The sequence below is a fragment of the Microcaecilia unicolor genome, chromosome 7, assembly GCF_901765095.1.
Source record: "Microcaecilia unicolor chromosome 7, aMicUni1.1, whole genome shotgun sequence".
NCBI classification, from domain to species: domain Eukaryota; kingdom Metazoa; phylum Chordata; class Amphibia; order Gymnophiona; family Siphonopidae; genus Microcaecilia; species Microcaecilia unicolor.
In genome coordinates this window covers 70,877,747-70,898,484 of record NC_044037.1, presented here as the reverse complement: position 1 = coordinate 70,898,484, position 20,738 = coordinate 70,877,747, and the positions used below count along the sequence as shown (strand labels likewise).

Sequence of the window (20,738 nt, the reverse complement as noted above, 5' to 3'; positions counted from 1 at the left end):
GCTTGGGGCCTGACTTTCTGCTCCAGCAATCCAAATTACTTTCCACTTCAATATATAGTCTGGTTAATATTTAGCCTGTGGCAGTCAGTGTTTAAAATTTCAAACACTGGCTGCCACAAGCTGATTTAGAACTGGATATTTAGTGCTGGGCCATACTCAGCTACTGGCACCTGAATATCCAGTTCATTGGTGGCCATCAGAAGTCAGCAATGTATCCAGGAATTTTTCACTGGGGGTGCCTCTGTGACCCTCCCCTCTCTGTAACTTCAAATCACCTCTGCTCCAGTCTTGCCTGGGTAGCGGCAGTGGCACTCACACACAGGCTGCCTGCACCTGCAGTGGGACTTTCTCTCGCTCTGAACCAGGGGCGTAGCCAGCCTTCCGTGGGAGAGGGGTCCGAGCCCGGGGGGAGGGGGCACATTTTAGCCCTCCCCCCCGGCGCTGCCCCCCCCACCGCCGACATTGCCGCCCCCCCTCCCGCCGCGAACCCGCCGCCGCTGCAGCCTACCTTTACTTTTGCTGGCGGGGGATCCCACTCCCCGCCAGCCGACGTCTTCTTCTTAGTCGCTTCCCGCTCTTCAATTTGTTTGCTGACGTCCTGCACGTTGTACGTGCAGGACGTCAGACTCAGAGAACAGAACTGTTCTCTGAGTCTGACGTCCTGCACGTATAATTACGTGCAGGACGTCAGCAAACAAATTGAAGTGCAGGAAGGACTGAGAAGACGTCGGCTGGCGGGGAATGGGATCCCCCGCCAGCAAAAGTAAAGGTAGGCGGCGGCGGGGGCGGGTTCGCCGGGAGGGGGGTCCTGGGGTGAATCTGCGGGGGCCCCGGCCCCCTCAGGCCCCACGTAGCTACGCCACTGCTCTGAACCATCCTGCCCTTCACAAAACAGGAAGTCGTGCCAGAAGAGGAGGGCCGGTTCACAGTGAGAGAAAGTTCTGGTGTAGGCGCAGGCAGCCTATTAGTACCGCTGCTGTTGCCCGGGCAAAGACTGGAGCAGAAGTGATTTGAAGGCGTACGTGGGGAGGGGGGAAGGGAATTGCAGAGCTTTGCTGGTAAGGGAAGTGAGAGATTTCAGACAGTTTATTTGCATTCTCCCGCCTATCCTTAATTGCAGAGGGCAAAAGGTCTGACAGGGGGTGCTTACGAAACACACTCATCTTGAATGGATATGCCACTATCAGAAGTTAGCCGGGTACCGTTGATATTCAGCGTTAGTGCCTAAATAGCTGGCCGGGCAATTTAGGACAGTCTTTCAGCTGGTCCAATTTGCCCAAATAGTTACAATGTGTCAGTGCTGAATATCTGCAGTGCCTGGATAACTTCTGGCTTTGCCTTAGTTCTGCCCCCAGACTGCCCCGGCACTACCTGAATTGTGCTGAGGTGGTTAGACCTGATATTCAGCATCACTCTCCAGTGAAGTGCTGCTGAATTTCACCTAGACCCAGTCAGCATGGGCTAAACAGGTAAAAGCCGCTCCTACCTGGTTAACTCACACAGAATATTGACCCTATGAAATTTTAGATCATAGTTTCCTTGAGTCACAAGCAGGGCCGGCGTTAGGGGGGGCAAACAGGGCAGTTGCCCTGGGCCCTACCACTCCAGAGGGCCCCCGCAGTCTACCATCTCTTCCCCCTTCTTGCACCCCAGACCTCCCAAGTCTCTTGCATTGAGCAGTTGCAGTGGCGTAGCCAGACCTGAGATTTTGGGTGGGCCCAGAGCTAATATGGGTGGGCACGCACTGTCTATATAAGTATGAGTAGTGTCTCTTGGGCTCCTACAAAATAATGCCTAAGAATTCACTTGATGATGGATTTCTAAGTAGTCTGCCCAACAGCTGCCCTGCATCAGTATAGCGAATGATACATACCTGTAGCAGGTGCTCTCCGAGGACAGCAGGCTGATTGTTCTCACGACTGGGTTGACGTCCACGGCAGCCCCCACCAACCGGAACAAAAACTTCGCGGGCGGTCCCGCACGCAGGGCACGCCCACCACGCATACGCGACCATCTTCCCGCCCGTGCGCGACTGTTCCCGCTCAGTTGAATGACAAGCAAAAGAATGAGGAAAAACGCAACTCCAAAGGGGAGGAGGGTGGGTAGGTGAGAACGTCCTCGGAGAACACCTGCTACAGGTATGTATCATTCGCTTTCTCCGAGGACAAGCAGGCTGCTTGTTCTCACGACTGGGGTATCCCTAGCTCTCAGGCTCACTCAAAACAAGAACCCAGGTCAATTGAACCTCGCAACGGCGAGGGCATAACAGAAATTGACCTACGAAGAACAACTAACTGAGAGTGCAGCCTGACCAGAATAAATTCGGGTCCTGGAGGGTGGAGTTGAATTCAAACCCCAAACAGATCTGCAGCACCGACTGCCCGAACCGACTGTCGCGTCGGATATCCTGCTGTAGGCAGTAATGAGATGTGAATGTGTGGACAGATGACCACGTCGCAGCTTTGCAAATCTCTTCAATAGTGGCTGACTTCAAGTGGGCCACCGACGCTGCCATGGGTCTAACACTATGAGCCGTGACATGACCCTCAAGAGCCAGCCCAGCCTGGGCATAAGTGAAGGAAATGCAATCTGCTAGCCAATTGGAGATGGTGCGTTTCCCGACAGCGACCCCCTTCCTATTGGGGTCAAAAGAAACAAACAATTGGGCGGACTGTCTGTGGGGCTGTGTCCGCTCCAAATAGAAGGCCAACGCTCGCTTGCAGTCCAATGTGTGCAACTGACGTTCAGCAGGGCGGGTATGCGGTCTGGGAAAGAAAGTTGGCAAGACAATTGACTGGTTAAGATGGAACTCCGACACCACCTTTGGCAGGAACTTAGGGTGAGTACGGAGCACTACTCTGTTATGATGAAATTTAGTGTACGGAGCATGAGCTACCAGGGCTTGCAGCTCACTGACTCTACGAGCTGAAGTAACTGCCACCAAGAAAATGACCTTCCAGGTCAAGTACTTCAGATGGCAGGAATTCAGTGGCTCAAAAGGAGGTTTCATCAGCTGGGTGAGGACGACGTTGAGATCCCATGACACTGCAGGAGGCTTGACAGGGGGCCTTGACAAAAGCAAGCCTCTCATGAATCGAACGACTAAAGGCTCTCCAGAGATGGCTTTACCCTCTACACGATGATGGTAAGCACTAATCGCACTAAGGTGATTCCTTACTGAGTTGGTCTTGAGGCCAGACTCTGATAAGTGCAGAAGGTATTCAAGCAGGTTCTGTGCAGGACAAGAACGAGGTTCTAGGGCCTTGCTCTCACACCAAACGACAAACCTCCTCCACTTGAAAAAGTAACTCTTTTTAGTGGAATCCTTTCTAGAGGCAAGCAAGACGCGGGAGACACCCTCCGACAGACCCAACGAAGCAAAGTCTACGCCCTCAACATCCAGGCCGTGAGAGCCAGAGACTGACGGTTGGGGTGCAGAAGCGCTCCGTCGTTCTGCAAAATGAGAGTCGGAAAACACTCCAATCTCCATGGTTCTTCGGAGGACAACTCCAGAAGTAGAGGGAACCAGATCTGACGAGGCCAAAAGGGCGCTATCAGAATCATGGTGCCGTGGTCTTGCTTGAGCTTCAGTAAGGTCTTCCCCACCAAAGGTATGGGAGGGTAAGCATACAGGAGGCCGGTCCCCCAATGGAGGAGAAAGGCATCCGACGCTAGTCTGCCGCGTGCCTGTAGTTTGGAACAGAACAGAGGCAGCTTGTGGTTGGTCTGAGAGGCGAAAAGGTCCACCGAGGGAGTTCCCCATTCTCGGAAGATCTTGTGTACCACTCTGGAATGGAGCGACCACTCGTGCGGTTGCATGACTCTGCTCAGTCTGTCGGCCAGACTGTTGTTTACACCTGCCAGGTATGTGGCTTGAAGAAGCTTGCCGAACTGGCAGGCCCAACGCCACATCTCGACGGCTTCCTGACACAGGGGGCGAGATCCGGTGCCCCCCTGCTTGTTGATGTAATACATTGCAACCTGATTGTCTGTCCGAATTTGGATAATTTGATAGGACAGCCGGTCTCTGAAGGCCTTCAGTGCGTTCCAGACCGCTCGGAGCTCCAGGAGGTTGATCTGAAGATCCTGTTCCTGGAGGGACCACAGTCCCTGGGTGTGAAGCCCATCGACATGAGCTCCCCACCCCAGGTGAGATGCATCCGTCGTCAGCACTTTCGTGGGCTGCGGAATTTTGAATGGACGTCCCAGGGTCAAATTGGTCCGAAGAGTCCACCAGTGCAGCGAATTGCGACAACTGAGGGACAGGCGGATGACATCTTCTAGATTCCCGGTGGCTTGACACCACTGGGAAGCTAGGGTCCATTGAGCAGATCTCATGTGAAGATGAGCCATGGGAGTCACATGAACTGTAGAGGCCATATGACCTAGGAGTCTCAACATCTGCCGAGCTGTGACCTGCTGAGACGCTCTGGTCTGGGAAGCGAGGGACAGGAGGTTGTGGGCCCTCGCTTCGGGAAGAAAGGCCTGAGCCGTCTGTGAATTCAGCAGAGCTCCTATGAATTCCAGAGATTGGACTGGCTGGAGATGGGACTTTGGGTAATTTATCACAAACCCCAGCAGCTCCAGGAGGTGAATAGTGCACTGCATGGACCGGAGAGCCCCTGCCTCCGAGGTGTTCTTGACCAGCCAATCGTCGAGATATGGGAACACGTGCACTCCCAGCTTGCGTAGATACGCCACGACCACCACGAGGCATTTCGTGAACACCCGTGGGGCAGAGGCGAGCCCAAAGGGCAGCACACAATACTGAAAGTGCCATGTCCCCAGATGGAATCTGAGATACTGTCTGTGAGCTGGCAGTATCGGGATGTGAGTATAAGCGTCCTTTAAATTCAGGGAGCATAGCCAATCGTCTTTCTGAATCATGGGGAGAAGGGTGCCCAAGGAAAGCATCCTGAACTTCTCTTTGACCAGGTATTTGTTCAGGCCTCTCAGGTCTAGGATGGGGCGCATCCCCCCTGTTTTCTTTTCCACAAGGAAGTACCTGGAATAGAATCCCTGCCCTTCCTGCCCGGGTGGTACGGGCTCGACCGCATTGGCGCTGAGAAGGGCGGAGAGTTCCTCTGCAAGTACCTGCTTGTGATGGGAGCTGAAGGACTGAGCTCCCGGTGGGCAATTTGGTGGAGTGAAGGCCAAATTCAGGGCGTATCCGCACCGCACTATTTGGAGAACCCACTGGTCGGAGGTTATCAGAGGCCACCTTTGGTGAAAAGCTTTCAACCTCCCCCCGACCGGCAGGCCGTCCGGTACGGACACTTTGATGGCCGCTATGTTCCCATGGATCCAGTCAAAAGCCCGTCCCCGGCTTTTGCTGTGGAGGCGCAGGGGGCTGCTTGGGCGCACGCTGTTGACGGGAACGAGCGCGCTGGGACTGTCTCTGTGCCTGAGAAGGCCTTCGCTCCGGCTGGGTGTACCTATGCTTGCTTTAGGCGTAGGGAGCAGCCTGCCGGGCCCGGGAAAAAGTCCACCTGTAGAGGTGGATGCTGAAGGCGCCCGGTGGGAGAGCTTGTCTAGGGCGGTTTCCCGCTGGTGTAGTTGGTCCACCAACTGCTCGACCTTCTCGCCGAAAATGTTATCCCCCCGGCAAGGGACATCCGCCAGTCGTTGCTGGGTGCGGTTGTCCAGGTCAGAGGCACGCAGCCAGGACAGTCTGCGCATCACTATACCTTGGGCCGCAGCTTGTGATGCCACATCACAGGTGTCATATATACCCCTGGACAGGAACTTTCTGCACGCCTTCAGCTGCCTGACCACCTCCTGAAAAGGCCTGGACTGCTCCGGAGGGAGCTTATCGACCAGGTCCGCCAGTTGCTTCACATTGTTCCGCATGTGGATGCTCGTGTAGAGCTGGTACGACTGGATGCGGGTCACGAGCATGGAAGATTGGTAGGCCTTCCTCCCACAAGAGTCCAGAGTGCGAGACTCCCGTCCCGGGGGCGCCGAGGCGGTATCCCTTGAACTCCGTGCCCTCTTGAGAGCAGAGTCCACGACCGCCGAGTCATGAGGCAATTGGGGCCGCATTAACTCTGGGTCAGAGTGGATTCTGTATTGGGACTCCGCTTTCTTGGGAATGGTGGGGTTAGATAATGGCTTCTGCCAGTTCCAAAGCAGTGTCTCCTTGAGGACATTGTGCAACGGTACCGTGGAAGACTTTCTAGGTGGTGATGGATAGTCGAGGACCTCGAGCATCTCAGCCCTCGGTTCATCCACAGAGACCACGGGGAAGGGAATGCATATAGACATATCCCTGACAAAGGAGGCAAAGGAGAGGCTCTCAGGGGGCGAGAGCTTCCTCTCCGGTGAAGGAGTGGGGTCGGAGGGAAGGCCCTCAGACTCCTCTGAGGAGAAATATCTGTGGTCCTCCTCCTCCCCCCACGAGGCCTCTTCCTCGGTATCGGACATGAGCTCTTGCAGCTCAGACCTGAACCGGGCCCGTCTCGACTGCGAGGAACCACGTCCTCGATGGTGGCGTCGAGCGGTGGACTACCGCGCCGGCGGGGATGAAGCTCCCTCCATCAACATCGACGGGGGTTCCACCTGCGTGGCGGTCGACACCGGTACCGCAAGCGGCGTCGGTGTCGGAGGCCTTGGCATCGGGCTGGAGCACGCCGGCGCCTCCATCAACGGCGTCGGGGGCGCAAGCACCCCCGGAGCCGGCAAGGCCTGGCGCATCAGCCCTTCTAGAATCCCTGGAAGGATGGCTCGGAGGCACTCGTCAAGGCCCGCTGTCGGGAAAGGCAGGGGGGCCGGAGTGGGTGCCGGTGCCGGAAGCTGCTCGGGTCCAGGAGACGGTACCGAAGCACCCATGGACTGACGCAGCGACACCTCTTCGACCGAGGGGGAACGCTCCTCTCGGCACTGCCGTTTCCTCGGTGTCGATCCATCTCTGGAGGCGCCGGAACTAGCAGTCCCGTGAGCCGTGGGCGACCGATGCCGATGTTTCTTTGTTTCTTTCGGTGCCCATCATCGACGCTCGGTGGCAGAGATGAAGAGGAGGTAGAACCCCCCCGGCCTCGAGGGATTGGGTCTGACAGGGTTCGGTCCCGATGGCCCTGGGTAGAGGGAGTGGCCGGGGCCGACTGCCCGCGCGGCCGCTCACCCCCGCCGTCGCCGGAGGTCTGGTGGGCCAACGGTACCTGTGCTCCTGGGGTCGATGCCATCGTCGGTGTCGATTTCGTCGACATCGGTACCGGTACCGAAGACCCAGCCGTCGACACCGATGCCGTCGACGTCAAAGGGCCGGCGTAAGTTCCAAAAAGTTGGTCCCGACGAACTTGCCTCGCCACCTTTGTCCGCTTTCGCAATCCGAGACACAAGGTGCACGTCTTGGTATTATGCTCCAGGCCAAGGCACTGGAGACACCAAGCGTGAGTATCGGTTTGCGAGATGTGCCGGCCGCACCGACCACTACTACTACTACTACTACTATTTAACATTTCTAGAGCGCTACAAAGTGTACGCAGCGCTGTACAAACACCGAAGAAAGTCAGTCCCTGCTCAAAGAGCTTACAATCTAATAGACAAAAAGTAAAGCATTTAAATTTAAAATATTTAAGCAGTCAAGCACAAGAGACAGTCACAGAAGGACAGAAGATGTTGAAGGGTGGTCAGTGTGATTAGGTGTAACTCTGGTTGGAGTAGTGCGAGAAGGTGATAGAAGAATAGAAATGGGTGAGGTAAAGTAATGAGTGGGTTGATAGGGAGGTTATATAAGACATGTCACTCTAGGGGTGGGTGGGTAGAGGGGTAGGGTGGGTAGGATTAAGTCTAAAGCAGGAGAAGGTATTCTCTGCAGCCTATCTGTGAGATGGAAAATGCTCTCTGAAGCTGCTGCTATAAGTTGTTAGTTTTCTCTCCCTGAAAGAGATCCAAACCACACTTCTTGAATCCACTCGGGACCTTTGAGGACATCGACGGAAAAATTGCGTCGGCGAAGTCAAAGTCATCGATGGTGGCGGTGAAAAGCACACCCGAAAAAGAAACGACCGAGCGGCCACAAGGCCGCAACGAAGCACCCCTGCGCTAAGACGATGAGGGGCAAACAAAACTTTTTTTTTTTTTTTGAAATAAAGAAAAGAAAAGAATCGCGAACGCGCACAAAAGAGAAAATTCGCGGCTAGGCTGCGATCCGGTTTCCGGGGCTGACCAAGAGAGAGATGGTAACACGACTCTCCTCAGCGCGGAATCGAAAAAAACTGAGCGGGAACGGTCGCGCACGGGCGGGAAGACGGCCGCGCATGCGCGGTGGGCGTGCCCTGCGTGCGGGACCGCCCGCAAAGTTTTTGTTCCGGTTGGTGGGGGCTACCGTGGACGTCAACCCAGTCGTGAGAACAAGTAGCCTGCTTGTCCTCGGAGAAAACCACATACATACTTAATGGAAAAATTGATATTTTTAAATATAATTACATTATCCCACAATCTCTCCACTGCAAAATGCTATACACAAACTTGTGCAAAAACACACTCATATCTTTAAAACCATAACAGCACTAATTCCAAGGACAGGATGAGCTACAACCTTATGCTTGAAAAGGCAGAACTGTAATTACACTAGGCTCTAAAACACCAATACACTACCCTCGTGAAAAAAGCAAACAAAAAGGGCTGCAAATACTACATGCTAGCAGAATACTGCACCTTGATCACACTTGAAAAACACATGACACAACAGACATGACACAAGGAACTAGAAATCAAAAAATATGAAGGCAAAATACAGAACTGGAAAGTTAACTCAAGAAGTCAGACTCAGCATGCAGCAATACCAGAAAAATTTAAACTTACATGCAAAATATCACAGATGCACATTTCCAAAAGATGACATATTCAAATTAATAAATTCTGAATAAAATACTTTTTTCTACCTTTGTTGTCTCATCTATTCGCTTTGGTCCCAGTGTCTTCTGTTTTACACAGTGTCTTCTTTCCATTTGATATTTTTTCACTCACCATGTCCACCATCCTCTTGTGTCCTTATGCGTCCTGTCTACCATCTGTAGCCCTGCCTCTATCCTTCCTCGAGTTTCAGTATCTGCCCTCAACGTGTTCCAAACCAGCCCTTAAACTCAGCAGTTTTCCCTCCATCCATATCCAGCATTTCTCCTCACTCCCCTCCATCCATGTGCATCTACTTCCACTGTCTTCCCTCCCCTCCATTCATGTCCAGCATTTCTCCTCTCTCCCTTCCCCTCCATCCATGTGCATCTCCTTCCTTTGTCTTTCCTTGCCTCCATCCTTGTCCAACATTTCTCCTCTCTTCCCTGCCCTCCACTCCATCCATGTCCAGCATTTCTCCTCTCTTCCATCCCCTCTATCCATGTGCACCTCCTTCCTGACTTCTCTCCCCTCCCTCCATCCATTCGTCCAGGCAACTCTCCATTCCCCCTATCCAGCAATGTCCTCTGTCCCCTGCCCCCCTCCCATTCATCCATCCATGTTCAGCAATTCTCCTGTCTCCCCTGACCTCCCCTCCATCCATCCATCCATGTCCAGAAACTCTCCATTCTCCCCTGCCCTCTTCTCCATCCATCCATCTCCAGCAAATTTCCTCTCTCCCCTTTCCGCTCCATCCATTCATGTCCAGCAATTTTCTTCTTTCCCTGCCCTCCGCTCCATGTCCAGCAACTCTCCATTCTCCCCTGCCCTCTCCTCCAGCCATCCATCTCCAGCAAATTTCCTCTCTCGCCTTTGCCTTCCATCCATCCATGTCCAGCAATTCTCCTCTTTCCCCTGCCCTCCTCTCCGTCAAGCAACTCTCCATTCTCCCCTGCCCTCTCCTCCATCCATCTCCAACAAATTTCCTCTCTCCCCTTTCCCCTCCATCCATCCCTGTTGTCCAGCAATTCTCCTCTCTCCCCTGCCCATCCTGTTTCTGTCCATCCCCTTCCCCCTTCTATCCAGCGTCTCCCCCTCCCCCTTCATAGCATCTCCCAGCCAACTTCCATTCCATTCTACTCTCGAAGTCGCAGCGACGAATGGGCAGGCAGCGCTGCGGTAGTAAAAGCAACAAGTTGACTGGTTCGACTCTCCATCCTTCACTTCCCTCCCTCTGCGTCCCGCCTTCCTGTGACGTCATTTCCTTTCGGGCGGGACGCAGAGGGAGGGAAGTGGACGGAGAGTCGAACCAGTCTCCTTGTTGCTTTTACTACTGCAGCGCTGCCTGCCCGTTCGTCGTTGCGACTTCGGGTAAAAGTCGCCGTTCCAGTCGTCGTCGTTTGGGTGGGCCTGGCCCACCCAGGCCCACCCGTAGCTACGCCCCTGAGCAGGAGACTCCTGCTTTTGTGGGTCATCTTCTGCCTTCCCGTCAAAGCGGGAAAGTCTCCTGTTGACAGGGGCAGTCATATAATGAGGCACTATATCACACTCCTCTTCCAGCATCTTTCCCTTCCCTTTGCCGCCACTCCCCCTCAGACTGGCATCTCATTTTTCCCTTCTTCCCTCTCTCAACCCTCTTCCCCTGAGTGCTATCTTTAATTTGTTTCAAACCTTGCTGGGCAGTGGCAGCGATTTACAGCTGCTGCCTTGCTGCCAGCCTCACCTTCTCTCTCTACTGCGGTGGTCCCTCTCTGAAGTAACTTCCTATTTCTGCTGAGGTGGGCCGTGCAGTAGAGAGAGAAGATGTCAGGCTGGCTGCAGGGCAGCACCTGTGAATCGCTGCTGCCGCCCAGCAAGTTTTAATACAAATTAAAGATAGGCTCAGGGGAAGAGCGTTGAGGGAGGAAGAGGGGAGATGCTGGCCTGCTGGGTGGGTGGGGGGAGAGAGTGTGACAGAAGCTGGGCTCGGGGAAAGGAGGCTAGATAAAACAGGAGACGGGGTGAACCTATATAGCCCATAATCTTTTTACTATTGTTTTCAATAGCATTTGCTATTGTTTTGGGTGAACCAGTGTGGTAGCAATCTCCACATATACTGGATTCAGTCCATATAATAGCATTATATGGGTTGAATCTAGTATATGTGAAGATTGCCACCACACTGGTTTACTACTACTACTTATCATTTCTATAGCGCTTCTAGACGTACGCAGCGCTGTACACTTGAACATGAAGAGACAGTCCCTGCTCGACAGAGCTTACAATCTAATTAGGACAGACAAACAGGACAAACAAGAGATAAGGGAATATTAAAGTGAGGATGATAAAATAAGGGTTCTGAACAAGTGGAACAAGGGTTAGGAGCATCAAAAGGTGGGCTTTTAGCTTAGATTTGAAGACGGCCAGAGATGGAGCTTGACGTACGGGCTCAGGAAGTCTATTCCAGGCATATGGTGCAGCAAGATAAAAGGAACGGAGTCTGGAGTTAGCAGTGGAGGAGAAGGGTGCAGATAAGAGAGATTTACCCAGTGAACGGAGTTCCCGGGGAGGAATGTAGGAGAGATGAGAGTGGAGAGGTACTGAGGAGCTGCAGAGTGAATGCACTTATAGGTCAATAAGAGGAGTTTGAACTGTATGCAGAAAAGGATAGGAAGCCAGTGAAGTGACTTGAGGAGAGGGCTAATATGAGCATAACAACTCTGGCAGAATATTAGTCGTGCAGCAGAATTTTGAACAGATTGAAGAGGAGAGAGATGGCTAAATGGGAGACCTGTGAGAAGTAAGTTGCAATAGTCTAAGCAAGAGGTGATAAGAGTGCGGATGATGGTTCTGGTAGTGTGCTCAGAAAGGAAAGGGCAAATTTTGCTGATATTATAGAGAAAGAAATGACAGGTTTTAGCAGTCTGTTGAATTTGTGCAGAGAAGGAGAGGGAGGAGTCGAAGATGACCCCAAGGTTACGAGCTGATGAGACAGGAAGGATGAGAGTGTTATCCACAGAAATAGAGAATGGGGGAGGAGGAGAGGTTGGTTTAGGGGGAAAGATAAGAAGTTCAGTCTTGGTCATGTTTAGTTTCAGATGGCCCTGAGGCATCCAGGCAGCAATGTCAGACAGGCAGGCTGATACTTTGGCCTGGATTTCGGCTCAGATTTCTGGTGTGGAGAGGTAGATCTGGGAGTCATCAGCATAAAGATGATACTGAAAATCATGGGATGAGATCAGAGTACCAAGGGAAGAAGTATAGATGGAGAAAAGAAGAGGTCCCAGGACAGATCCCTGAGGTACACCAACTGACAGTGGGATAGAAGTAGAAGAAGATCCACTAGAGTATACACTAAAGGTACGCTGGGAGAGAAAAGAAGAAAAACAGGAAAGAACAGAGCCCTGAAATCCAAGTGAGGACAGTGTATCAAGGAGTAGGCTATGATCAACAGTGTCAAAAGCAGCAGATAGATCGAGAAGGATGAGGATAGAATAGAGACCTTTGGATCTGGCCAGGAACAGATCATTGGAGACTTTAGCAATCACTGTTTCAGTTGGGGGCGAAAGCCAGATTGAAGTGGATCAAGAATAGCTTGAGATGAAAGAAAGTCAAGGCAACGGCGGTGAACAGCACGTTCAAGTATCTTGGATAGGAAAGGGAGGAGGGAGATGGGGCGACAGTTGGAAGGACAGGTAGGGTCCAATGAAGGTTTTTTAAGGAGTGGTGTGACTACGGCATGTTTGAAGGCATCAGGAACAGTGGAAGTGGACAGTGAAAGATTGAGGATATGACAGATAAACGGGATGACAGTAGGAGAGATAGTGTTAAGTAGATGGGTGGGAATAGGATCAGAGGAACAGGTAGTCAGTTTCGAGGAGGAAAGAAGATGTGTAGTTTCCTCTTCAGTGATTTCAGATACGGAAGAAAAGGAGGCAGGGGTTGGAGGGTTGAGAGAATGGACAAAGGGAAGGAGAGGTGAAGGTGACCTGGTTGAGAATTCAAGTTTAATCTTGTGAACCTTATCATGAAAGAACTCAGCCAGAGTCTGGGGGGAAAGTGAAGGGGGGGTTGGAGGTGAAGGCACTTTGAGGAGAGAGTTCAGTGTGGCAAAGAGACGATGAGGGTTTGAGCCAAGAGAATTTGTCAACTGGATGTAATAGTCCTGTTTGGCAAGTAAAAGAGCAGACTGGAAGGAGGTCAGCAAGAATTTGAAATGTATGAAGTCAGCATGGGCATGGGATTTCAGCCAAAGGTGTTCGGCAGAGCGGGCACAGGAACGTAGGCAGCGGATTCTAGAGGTCAGCCAAGGTTGGGGTTTGGTACGTTTTACAGAATGGGGAATGAGAGGAGTGAGAGTATCCAGAGCAGAGGAGAGAATAGTATTATAGGAAGAGACAGCCTCATTGACAGACTTGGATAACATAGTGGTAGAGAAGAGATTTGAAACATTGGAGGACAGAGTAGAAGGGTCAATAGCCTGAAGATTCCTAAATGTACTGGTTAAGATTGGACAGGACCCAAACAACAGCAAATGCTATTGAAAACAACAGTAAAAAGATTATTAGAAACTAGTAAAAAAAGGCCCGTTTCTGACACAAATGAAACAGGCGCTAGCAAGGTTTTCCTCGGAGTGTGTATGTTTGGGAGAGTGTATGTGTGAGAGTCAGAGTGAAAGTGTGAGTGTGTGTGTGTGAGAGTGAGTCTGGGTGTGAGTGTGAGAGAGTGTGTGTGAGAATGAGAGTGTGTGCAAGTGTGTATGTGAGACACAGTGTGAGAGAGAGTGTGTGTGAGACACAGATTCTCTGTGAGAGTGAGTGTATGAGACCAAGCGAGTGTGTGAGTGACTGTGTGGCACATAGAGAGTGAATGTGATACAGTGTGAGACAGAGTGTGTGAGAGTGAGAGTCAGAAAGACATTGTATATGAGAGAGAGAGTGTGAGCCTTGCCCTCCCAATCCATGCCCATCTGTCCCCTGCCCCCTCCATTCATCCTTTTCCAGCAATTCCCCTCCCTCCCAATCCATGCCCATCCATGCTCCTCTGTCACCTGCCCCCTCCATTCATCCCTATCCAGCAATTCCCCTCTCTCCCTGAGCCCTGCCCTGCAATCCATATCCATCCATGCCCATCTGTCCCCTCCATTCATCCCTATCCAGCAAATCCCCTCTCTCCCTGAGCCCTGCTCTTCCAATCCATGCCCATCCATGCTCCTCTGTCACCTGCCCCCTCCATTCATCCCTATCCAGCAATTCCCCTCTCTCCCTGAGCCCTGTCCTGCAATCCATATCATCCATGCCATCTGTCCCCTCCATTCATCCCTATCCAGCAATTTTCCTCTCTCCCTGAGCCCTGCCCTCCCAATCCATGCCCATCCATGCTCCTTTGTCCCCTGGCCCCTCCATTCATCCCTTTCTAGCAATTCCCCTCTCTCCCTGAGCCCTGCCCTCCCAATCCATGTCCATCCATGCTCCTCTGTCCCCTGCCCCCTCCATTCATCCCTTTCCAGCAATTCCCCTCTCTCCCTGAGCCCTGCCCTCCCAATCCATGCCCATCCATGCTCCTCTGTCCCCTGCCCCCTCCATTCATCCCTTTCCTGCAATTCCCCTCTCTCCCTGAGCCCTGCCATCCCAATCCATGCCCATCCATGCTCCTCTGTCCCCTGCCCCCTCCATTCATCCTTTTCCAGCAATTTCCCTCTCTCCCTTCCATGACCCCCCCCTCGCATCCATGCTCCTCTCTCTCCCATGTCCCTGCCTGGCCCGCCCTCTTTTCCCCCCCTTTCGCATCCATGCGCCCCCCCTTCGCATCCATGCTGTAGTTTCTCCCCTGCCCTCCCGCTCCCATTGTTCAACTTTACTGCCCACCCTCTTCTCTCCCCCCAACATCCCTTTTTTTTTTTTTCTTTTTAAATTTACCTCAATGGCGGTTCTGGCAGCGCAGCGTCAGGGAAGGAGGCGGCGCTCCCGACGTCTAGCCTTCCCTTCGCTGTGTTCCGCCTTCTTTTGACGTCATCCTTGACGTCAGAAGTAGGCGGAACACAGCGAAGGGAAGGCTAGAGACGTCGGGGGCGCCGCCTCCTTCCCTGATGCTGCGGTTTGTTTGTTTTTTTTCCGCCCTCGACGTCATGTCGTTTGCCCTCGACGTCATGTCGTTTGACGCGAGGGCGGGGCAGAGACGGCTGGCAGCCTGGCTGGCTTCACACCACGAATCCACGAACCCTACAGCCAGGGAGTGTTTGAGTGGCTTCAGAACGTTGTCTTCAGAACGTTCACGGTGCGTTTTATTATATTAGATCATGGACTGTCTATGCATGGTCCAACTGTAAAAAGTCTAAAGCTGTTCCAGTTGGATAGGCAGTGCCTTAAAAGGTGGAGAACTATATATATATATATATATAACTTATTTGACAGCTTTTTAATGTATTTGAAAGCTTCTTATATGTAAATATAAATATAATGAAATAACAATTCAATATCACTAAAATAGCTTAAAAATTACTGCAGCTGGTAGAGAAACAGAAGTTATAAACTCTGTATTTTGTGCTGGAAAATCACAGGCAGCGTTTCAGAATCACTGACCCGTCGAAGCAGTCGATGATCTCCTGTGAACAAAACATGATGCAAGGCAGACAGGAAAGGAAGGGAGACGTCAGATCGGAGTGGCAAGTAGGGGGAAGAGATAGAGGACAATGGGGGCTCCCTGGAGCTATTTTAAAATAGACCGGGAGGAGGGGATGTAGAGGAAGAAATGATGGGCCTGGGAACAGGAGAGGAGGAGAGATAGGTGGCAATGGGTTGGAGGGAAGGAAAAGAGAGGGAAAGATATTGGACTTGGGAGTGGCTGGGAGGGAGGGAGGGAGGGAGAGATGCCAGATGGGAGACAGTTGAGAAGAAAGAAAAAGATGTTGGACCCATGGAAGAAAGGGAAGGAGAGGGAGGTGTTGAACAATGGGAGGGGAGGAGGTAGAGAGAGATGCTGGCTTATGTGGGATAGGGTGGGAGGGGAAAAATAGCAGGAAAGAGAAAGGGAGAAAAGTTGGACCATGAGGGGAGAGAGAGGAAGAGAGATGATTGACCATGGGGGGGCAGGGGGTACAGAGATGGGACAGGAAGATGATAAGGGTGTGGAGAAAAAGGGACAGGGAGGTGTTAGGCCATGGTGGGAGGGGGGATAGGGAGAGGAAATATTGGGCTCCAACAGTGGAGGGAGGGAGGGAGAGGGAGGGAAAATAATAGAAATGGCAGAACCATGTGGGACAGGCCAAGAAGGGATAGCAAGATAATTTAGTGCGAGGAGGATAGTGAATACAGAGGCAGAAATGTAGTAATGGAGGGTAGATAAAAGATGGAAGGGAATAGCAGGCTGGGAAGGAGTGATGGGAAATGGGACAGTTAAGGAATGAGAGAAGAATATAGAAAGTTAATATGTAGCTAAAAAGTTAAAAGAAAGGTGAGAAAGAAGATGAAATTTGAGTGGATAGAGAGGCTGAAAAGAAAAAAAAGGAGATAAGATATATAAGGGAAGGATCAATACGTCAGAGACAGGTGTAGTGAAGGAATAGAACAAGACAGGAGAGAGAAGAAATGACAAATGGACAAAAGTCACTGAAAAGAGAATTAGCAGAAGACGGAGAAACTAGGACTAACATGACTGAAAAACAAAATGTCCAGACAACAAAAGTAGAAAAAAGTGTTTTATTTTCAATTTATTAACTGGTATTTAACTTTGAGATTTGTGTATCACAAATGACTTTTTAATGTGTTTATTGTCATAGCCAGATGGTTGATTTGGGGGGCAGGGCTGAACTTAAATGGGTGGGCACCAAATTCTCTCCCTGTTACCTGCCTCCTGCCCCTGCCTAAATGCAAAATATAAATACCTGAGCTGGCAGGGATCTCCAGGTCTCTCCAGGTGAAGGTTTCCTCTTTCTTTGCTGCTCCGACAGCCAGTGGCAGTGTTCCCGAGCTACCACCACCACTGTTGATCCACACCCATGAATGCACGGTTTTTCTGCATTGAAACTGAGAGTGCATGGGGGGGGGGGCGCTTGGAGAGCTCTGGGTGCTGGACCAGAGGAAGTGGTCTTCAGCTGGCACAGCTTGGGGATCCCTGCCAGCCACAGCAAGGGTACTGGCTATTTATGGAGGGTCTGAGCCCAAAGTGTGTGTGTGTGTGTGTGTGTGGGGGGGGGGGGGGGGGGGGGGGACAGGCCCCCCATAGTGATGCTACCAATTGTGTTGAATACAAAAGGGAAGTGCAGTTCTGTTTTTATTTCTTCAGTGTTGCAGTAATTGCCATGTTTCAATTTTGGTGTTCATATTTCCATTTTTCTAATTTCTGATCCCTTGTTCTGTACTTGGTGAAGGCCTGTCTGTGTTTTGTGTGTGAAGAAGCCATTTAAAGTTGTTTCATATATGGCAGCAGTGGTGGGTGGGGAGATTGGGGGAGGGGGCCCCAGTCTGCCTAAAACTGGTTCTGGTCACAAGTTTATAATTAATTTATACTGCATTAGGAAATAACATCAAATATCCATATTAACTCCACCAAGGATTGTATTTTTATTTAAAACAATTTTTTTTGCGACATTGCTTCCTCTGTAATAAATATGGCATTGAACTTATAATACTGTAGATAAACCACGGTTCAACAAATCCTAGACACCAAGATGCTACGTTGCCCAGAAATTGCACTCTGGCAATTTCACACATCTCAATATTGTGTTTTGCTGGATGTTATTTTTTATTTTTTTACATTGGTCACAACCACCACTGAAGAAACAGCATTGCTCCTTTAATACAGGTTGTGGAACTAATAACAAAATACCACAAATCAAATACCTCTCTAAACTTATAAATGTTTATTAATCTAACCAATTACACACTGATAAGAATGTTAAGAGTAAGCCACATATTTAAAAAAGAAGGAAAAGGGAGTTCAGAACTTTACCCAGGAACCACACAGGTCATTAATTATCTGGTGATGGTCAGCATTTCTTTAAACATTGATTGCCATCAGCTAAATTAGACCCGGATATTCTATGCTGGTCCCTATCTAGACTTTACATTACATTACATATGACATTTATAACCTACCATTACCTCAAGAATTCAAAGCGGCTCACATTAAAAAGAACTGAGCATTCTCAGGATGAATTACAAAATTATATAATTCAAATCAACCGATAGATCTACAAACTACTTTTGTTAGAAAGTAGAAATTTCTAAAACAAAAAAGTCTTCAAGTTATGCAGGTACAGTCAATATTCAGTGCCATAACCACATAGCTAACCAGACAAATTTAGAACTGCTTTTGTGCTGTCCTACATGCGGGTACCAGCTGAGTATCGACAGTGCCTACATATTTATTTATTTAGATTTTGCTCACACCTTTTCTATTCCGGCTTTTCTATCCCACTAAGTTCCCCTCAAGGAATCATAGCGGATAATCAATAAACAGATAAGTATATCAAAATATTTCTTAAATAAAAAAGTTTTCAAAAACTTCCTAAACAAATAATAATCTGAGATATCCCCAAGTTGGGTGGTTGACAGTGTTGAAAGCGCCTGAAACATCAAATTGCATTAAGATAGATGGAATGTTTTGGTTTAATAAGGTTTTAAATTTAGGAACCAATAAAGATTCAGTACTATGCACAGGTCTAAATCCATACTGAAAAATGTAAAGACAGTGGTGTAAATCTAAATAAGACATTAACTGTGATGCAACGATAGATTCTATTAATTTAGCAAGTCAAGGGATACTAGCAAAGGGGGAAAATTAGCCACTTCTGTTAAGTTGCACCGTTTCATTTTGGAATTGGAGTTAAAATTATTTTCCCAAGTTCCTGAGAGAAATTGCCTTCCTTAAGTAAGGAATTTATTAATAATGTTATCCAATCAACTAATTGGCTTGGAACGGTCCTTAATAAGTAAGAAGGACATTGGTTAAGAAAACAAAACTTACCACTCCGATTCTAGGGGAGACCTGGATGGAATGGGGGGGGGGGGGGGGGGTCATGTTTTTCTGGGGGGGGGGGGGGGGGGGGGGGGGGAAGATCACAATGGGGGTGTCTAGATGTTCTGGGGAAGGGGTGTCAGGGGCCTGGCCAGATATCCTTTTGTGGGTCCCGGCCACATAGAACCCAGAGGCTAGCACTTAACAAATTAGCCCTGGATATTCAATGCTGGTGCTCACACATAGCCCAACATTGAATATCTGGGGCTAATTTTGCCCATGGTGCTGAATATTCACTAGTAAGTTTTTGTGTTGGTTCCTAGATTTAAACAAAATTTGTTGAGGTCTGAGCAAAAGGGACTATTAAGACTCTGCAAGGCTGGTTACAGCATTGTTAAATTAATTTGAACATTTTCTTAAATTTAGGTGGTGAGCAGTTTTTTAAAAGTTGACTCCACAATCATTAGGTTGTTCAAACTTCCTCTCTGGTCCCTCAGTATTTGCTCTCCTGTTTAGCATCTTCAACTCTAATCTCTGCCTTTCTTCATCTGGGTTTCTTGACGTCTTTGGGGATGAGAGAACTCATGAAAAAGCAAAGGCTACCATGACACAGAAAATTAGCTCACAAGTAAGGGCAGCCCAACCTGGATTTAATAGCTCTGTTACAATACAAAACAAATACTGACCTCATTATCAGAATCCTCATCCTCTGCATTTGGACAGAGCAAGTTGGCAAGAGCCTGCAGAGAAGAGGCCGAAGAAAAGTCATCGAAGTTCATTCCAACACTTACCTATATGCACACAAAAAACAGTATGTGAACAGTAAGGGGGTTAGTTCTATAAAGTGGGTGCCAAATATGTGTGAAAATGACAAGAGTACTGGCATATATGTGCAGATATATACACATCTGCATGCAAAGGCCAATGTTCTGGCTAATGCTGCTTACATGTGATGGCATTTGAAGACAGGAATACAAATGGGTGGAGTCTTGAAGCAGCACACAATTATGTGGGTAACTTATAGAATGAGTTACATGTGTATCTTTGGAATCTAGGTGCAAGCATTTATATCAGCTGTATGGATGGTGTAAGAGCTTGTGCCTAAACACAAACACTAATCTATACAGGAAATTAGACACCTACTTTCCTTCTCATAGAATAGGCTCCAATAAGATGCTCCTTTATAGAATTACCCTTTAAAAAGGGCAATTCTATAATCTACGTGCTCAGATTTACATGCCCCTTTCATGTGTAAAGGTCTAGAATACTACCACTTAAATGCGTAACTGATACTTACCCGTGAAAGTGCCAGGAGGGCACCTAAATGACACCAAAAGATCAGCACTGAAAAAAATATATAGTGCTTTCCACTATTCTATAAACAGTGCTAAAAGTTAGGCACTGTTTATAGAACACTGCTTAGCGCCGGGATCCACGACTACGTTTAGGCACGAGCATTTACACCAACTGAACCCTGGTGTAAATCTTCATGCCTAAATTAGGTGCATATCCCCCTTATTTTATAACAACGTGCATAAACTGTGAAAATGCCCCTGATCTGCCCCTGACCCTCCCATGGCCATACTCTGTTTTTGGAGCCATGTGTAAAATTTGTGCAGATCTGGGTATATAAATTTGAATGCATAGATTTCAATTAATGCCATTTAGCACTGATAATTGATTGTCACGGCCCAATTATCGCTGCTAAATGGCTCATTAATTAAACTACGCATGCAAATTGGGTGCACACCCAAATTTGCATGCACAATTTAAAGTGTTATTTATAGAATTTGGGGGACAGTGTGTAAATGCAAGGGGCGGGTGGAGTATGGGCAGGGTTCTCAGTTGTGAATGCAGCTTACAGAATATTGTAAGTTATGTGTGTATTTGCAGCATTTATGTGTCTGCAGTTACGCCATGTCTGTGCTGTAACTGTATGTAACAGTTAGGCTCATTTTCAAAAGAGA

The 20,738-nt window shown here is 49.5% G+C and overlaps 1 protein-coding gene across 2 annotated transcripts in view; it reads right to left on the bottom strand.

Moving 5' to 3' along the window:
- Positions 1-20,738, bottom strand: part of PIH1D3 (PIH1 domain containing 3) — an 88,119-nt gene that overhangs the window by 45,314 nt on the left and 22,067 nt on the right. For both annotated transcript variants that reach the window (XM_030209707.1, XM_030209708.1), the window contains exon 2: positions 19,458-19,562. In XM_030209707.1, the coding sequence (XP_030065567.1) occupies positions 19,458-19,562 (105 nt within the window). The remainder of the gene's footprint in view (positions 1-19,457; positions 19,563-20,738) is intronic.